Raw genomic sequence first — 4,979 nt, 5'->3', positions numbered from 1 at the left:
GCCACTGAGTTCCTGCTTTAACTTAACATCAGGGGGATTCAAGGCTGCTGCCWCAGCCAACGAAATTTTAAAGACAAAAATGACTCAGTCAGTCAGGCTGTATGCATTTCTTCAAGAAATCTTTGGTCTTTAATTTTATTCACAATTTAATGTTTTTTTTCCTCTTCAGGTCTGTCTCCAACTCCAACACCCTCATCCTCACCGTGTTCATCAAGAAGCAGCTCTTTAATCGCGGCCCCTCAAACTGGTTTGTGCTTCATTTTTATACTTTTCCAATATACCAAATAATCTGTTCTGTTCACAGTCGTTTGTTTATTGTTTTTTATCTGTTTCTGACTTAAAGCCAAAAAAATTATCAGACTAATTCTTGTTTGAGCACTTGCTCGTTTAGGTTTGACTGGCTTTATCAGAACAAATGTTTTAAGATGCAAACTAGCAGAATAAAACCAGAAATTTTTTATGAAGTTTTTTATTTTCATTTTTCCATCTGCAGGAACCTCAGAAGCAGCTCATATCAGCTCACAGTCACTTAGTCAGGTAAAAACAAAACCTTGTGGTCATATTAATAATGAAAGCAAATGTTTTGCAACATTTGTTCTTTTTCTACTCTTCAAACATGGTGCATTCATTGTTTATCGTCTTTAAATAATGTTAGAGATATGTAGAGCAGTCTGTCTTTGTGCCATGTTGTCTCTGAAATATCTATAACCACATCAAAAACTCAAACTCATTCYTTCCAAGTAATGTTTATTAAATGAAAATGATGTTTTTGTAGCATCTGGAGGTGCCTGCAGTGAAGAAGCAGCCTGATTTAACCACCCAGGAGCAGGAGGTCAGTCAGCAGGAGGCACTGCATGGTTCCTTACAAACACATGAGCTGATGACTGGAGTGAAAGAAATTAACTTTTACTTTCAAACCAGTTTTAATATAATGTTTCAACACATAATTTAAAACTTTTGTTGCCTTTTCTTTTTTTWAATTCTTTACTGTCACTTTAAATAACAAAAACGACAGGAGGCAACTGACTCACATGTTTTTTTATTCTATTCTATTTACCATTATCAGGTCCAAATCATATATTTTCCAATATGAATATTACTTCACTTTGATTCCTATTCAGAAAGTCCTAAACTTGAGTGATACACACACAATTAGAGAAATTGCATTTCCTGTGAAAAATGCAATGTGAATGTTTAATGCAGGTTTTTCCTGAAAACTGAAGCTGAAAATGTTTAATAGGGAAAAAATGGTATGTGAGTTAAATTTGAACAACTGACATTTGCTGAAAGTGGGAAACAAAAGTAAACAGTAGCAGAAGCATGTTGAAACTGTTAGAGCAGCTACAAAGGCAGAAAACAGCTTACATTAGCAGAAATCAGCCAAAAGAAGCATAAAAAGCTGAACTTAGCACAAAAAAGAAGATAGGAAAAGCAGAACCAGAAAAAAGGGTGAAAAGTGCAGTAAAGATTTCTAAATATTTTAAGGGTTTTAAGTATGTTGAAGTCATCTCCATTCATTTTCAATGAGAAAGAAAAGGGCAGAAAAAGCTAAATAAGTGAAAAAGTACAAGTTGCTGAAATATCAACCCATAGCATAAATGAGCTGAACATTTTGATAAGTGGATTGTTGAAATAGCACAAAATTGGTGGAATGAGTTAAATGCCAAAAATGTACAGGAGAATAATGGATCTTTAGGTTTTTACATAAAATTAATGTCTTAAGATAATCTATGGACCCATACTTGATGTTTTATGACCCATAGTGAGGTCCCAACCCCAACTTTGGGAACCACTGATCTACAGTATTTAGTGTTGTATTTAATGTTCAGTACTGATCAGCTCACAATTGTCTCATTATAATGGCCTGATGAAGTTTGTGTCCATTGCCTAAAGTATTGAATGATTGTGTTTTTGCTCCAGGATGAGGTGTTGGTGGACTGGAAGCCCATCGAAAAAAGAAAAGTGTCCTCTGGAAAACTCACACCCAGGTTTGCTGTTCAGAAGGAAAGCAGTGATCTTGCTGGATCTAAGGGTCCGCAGACCGCCAATAAAGCAGATGAGGTTTCAGGTCGGAACCAAAACCTGGCCCCAGCCACAGGGGTGGCCAAGCCTGTCCCTAGACCTCCCACTCAGCAGGCCCCCTGCACAGCAGAGATCAAAACCATCGGGGCCTTTCCTCCACTGATGAGAGCTGTTTCATGGGACGCTGTCAGCAGCCTTAATTCAAGAACTGGAGGTCAGAGTTTCCCACCTCCAGTCGAGGAAACGTTTTCAGAAAAAACAAGAGAAGGTGTGTTCAAGTCCCAGGGGTACAAGGACTTCCCCTCCCCACCAGGGAGTAAACTGTCTAAAATTAGAGAGGTAAAACWTTCGTTCAATCATCGACACTTAAAGCTCCTTTTTCCTTTTGCAGCATTTTTTTATTTTATTTATTTATTTTTGTGTGTGTGTGTGATTTGKTAAAATATAAAAATAAAATGTTTTGTCCTTTTGACCTTGTGTGCGCAGGAGCACAAGTTGATAAGAAACCAATGTATAGGCGGATCCAAGCTGCCAGACTTGAGCGAAGCTGCTGAACAGGAAAAAGGTACAAATCTTTTTTTTAATCATACAATGAAGTAAAAGAGAAAGTACTAAGAGGAGAATATCACTGAGGGTGTGAACTTCCTGAATGTCAATGAAAAATTGTCCCTGCCCAAAAATAATGATCTGTTCTGGGGGGGGGGGGGGGGGTTCCCCCCTCTATGAACCTCCCATTTACTGGTAAACACAGAAAAAAAAATGTGCGTTTTTAGTTTTCATCAGCAGATGGCATGATTGTTTAATGAATTTAGCAAAAACTGACCAGTTTAAAAAATAATAATTATATTATAAGTTCAGACAAGTGACTGGACTAAATCAAGAGTTCATAATATTGAAAAGATTTATAAATTTTTTTGGTCCGACTGTGACAACCAGTCAGACTGAGACTCGGCCTGAAAGCTGTCATCATTACTTCAGACCAAATGATTTTTTTAAAAACACTTGTCGAATGTATGTGCAGGATCTTCACCATCTTCATCATCAATAACTGCAGAGGAGATGAAAGAGAAGTCTGATGCTTTGCCAAATATTTCTGACGTAATGCTCCGGAAACTCAAACTTCACCGGGGTTTACCAGGCTGGTGAGGAACAAAAGGCTTTCCACTTTTTTTTTGTTTGTTTCATTGTTTCAATCAAAAAAGTCAAATTTTTTTCTTCTTTTTTTTCCCAGTGCACCTTCACTTACTGAAAAAGAAGTTGAGGTTAGTATCATTACTTTGGTTCTTTCTTTTGTTTTTCCAAAAGTTGAGTTTTTTGCAAACATTTTAACACACAATTCTAAATAATAATGATAAAAAATACTTCTGAATTATGTCCGCATGAATATATCTCAAAATATATCTCAACAAAATTCTTCTTTCACCACCTTTGAAACTCAGTAATTTGATGTGGCTCGTTTGTTTAATTTTAGGCATGAACGCAGTGAACAGATATCAAAAGAAAAAAAGTTACAGAAAGAAAAGAGCTTGTATAGAAGATTTACTTTAGAAGTTTTCAATTTTTTTTAAATTGACCAACTAGTTTCAAAAATACTGCATTTTCATTTCCGCTCCTACTTTGAATAATCAGCTGGTAAAGTTATTCAGCTGATGTTGATTTTATTGTGTACTAAAACCTACTGTACAACCTATCCTTTTTACTCACTTACAACAATCCAGTTGTGACATTTATAACGTTTAATGAAGAAAATATTAAAATTTACTTTACACTGTCTTTAAAGTCGTGTGGTGCTTTGAGGATTACATGGATTTGTGTCCACAAACCAAGCAAAAACATGCACAATCAATGATGTAGTTCAGGTTTAGATGGAGAAAAGATGAGTTCTGTTTTCTTTATCATAATTCTCTTAATTTATAAAGAACTACAGGAAGCTTCACAACCTGTAAACATCAACACATGAAAGGAGCTGTGGGCCAGACAGCTCATGAATTTCACTATGCAAACCTTTAACAGGGAGAAAGTGAATATAAACCATGTTTATGAGCTGCTATACTGCTGCTTCAGACCTTTATGAGTCTGGCTGAAACTATAAAACAAAATGTTTTTTCTTAACTCAAACAGCTCAATTTACTCAATTAGCTATTTAAACCGTTGGGTGCACAAACTTTTGCATTCTCACATGTGTCCTAATTTGATCCTAAACCTCCTAAACAGTTAACTGAATACAAACAGTATTAAAACATGTTTTACTTAATATTCTCTTTAAAAAAATGTAAACCTATTAAATTTGATATTCACATTTTATCCTCATTTAGTTTGAGCAACAAGTCATGACAGTAACTTGTTTTCTTTAAACATTTTATTGTGTTTAAACCCTCCCACACTGGAAAGAGATGGGCTGCATGAACCCTTTTCCCTCATTTTTATAATAACGTGGCCTTTTGCCAAAGTGCTTTAATTACCGTGGTTGTAAGAAAATTGCCTCCCTGGATTTGGCGCTGTTTTGTCAACAGGAAAGTGGTTTTCTGTTCCTGACCAGACCAAAGAGACTTGAAGCGATTTCCTGTGMGGAACACGCTAACGTTTGTGACGCTCAGGCTGCAGCTCCTCTCGCCGCTCCCTCTGGGATGTGTTTGAATCAGGACAGTCAAAGGTCAAACGTTTCCTCCCAGRGATGGCCTGAATGTTGAAAAACTGTGGTTTTTGTGGACATAGCATAATATCAGGAGGTCAGACTCACAGATTGTTCCTCTCAGGGTTGCTGGATTCTCCATCATGAATTGTGTTTTAATGATGCTGCTTCTTATTTTACAATGTTTGATAAGAAGTTACTAATATTATACTACTGATGGTAAGAAATCCATAAAACAATCGGTGATTTACAGTGGTTTGCAAAAGTATTCATACCCCTTGAACTTTTCCATATTTTGTCACATTACAACCACAAACATAAATAT

The 4,979-nt window shown here is 36.2% G+C and overlaps 1 protein-coding gene across 2 annotated transcripts in view; it reads left to right on the top strand.

The window, feature by feature from the left end:
- The window catches only part of mrvi1 (murine retrovirus integration site 1 homolog), a 19,154-nt gene that overhangs the window by 3,387 nt on the left and 10,788 nt on the right, over nucleotides 1-4,979 (top strand). For both annotated transcript variants that reach the window (XM_014026925.1, XM_014026920.1), the window contains exons 5-11: nucleotides 170-247; nucleotides 494-537; nucleotides 776-832; nucleotides 1,921-2,361; nucleotides 2,509-2,587; nucleotides 3,044-3,164; nucleotides 3,254-3,284. In XM_014026925.1, coding sequence (XP_013882379.1) covers nucleotides 170-247; nucleotides 494-537; nucleotides 776-832; nucleotides 1,921-2,361; nucleotides 2,509-2,587; nucleotides 3,044-3,164; nucleotides 3,254-3,284 — 851 coding nt within the window. The remainder of the gene's footprint in view (nucleotides 1-169; nucleotides 248-493; nucleotides 538-775; nucleotides 833-1,920; nucleotides 2,362-2,508; nucleotides 2,588-3,043; nucleotides 3,165-3,253; nucleotides 3,285-4,979) is intronic.

The sequence above is a fragment of the Austrofundulus limnaeus genome, unplaced genomic scaffold (assembly GCF_001266775.1).
Source record: "Austrofundulus limnaeus strain Quisiro unplaced genomic scaffold, Austrofundulus_limnaeus-1.0 Scaffold5, whole genome shotgun sequence".
Taxonomy (NCBI): Eukaryota; Metazoa; Chordata; class Actinopteri; order Cyprinodontiformes; family Rivulidae; genus Austrofundulus; species Austrofundulus limnaeus.
This window is presented reverse-complemented; position numbering and strand designations above follow the sequence as displayed.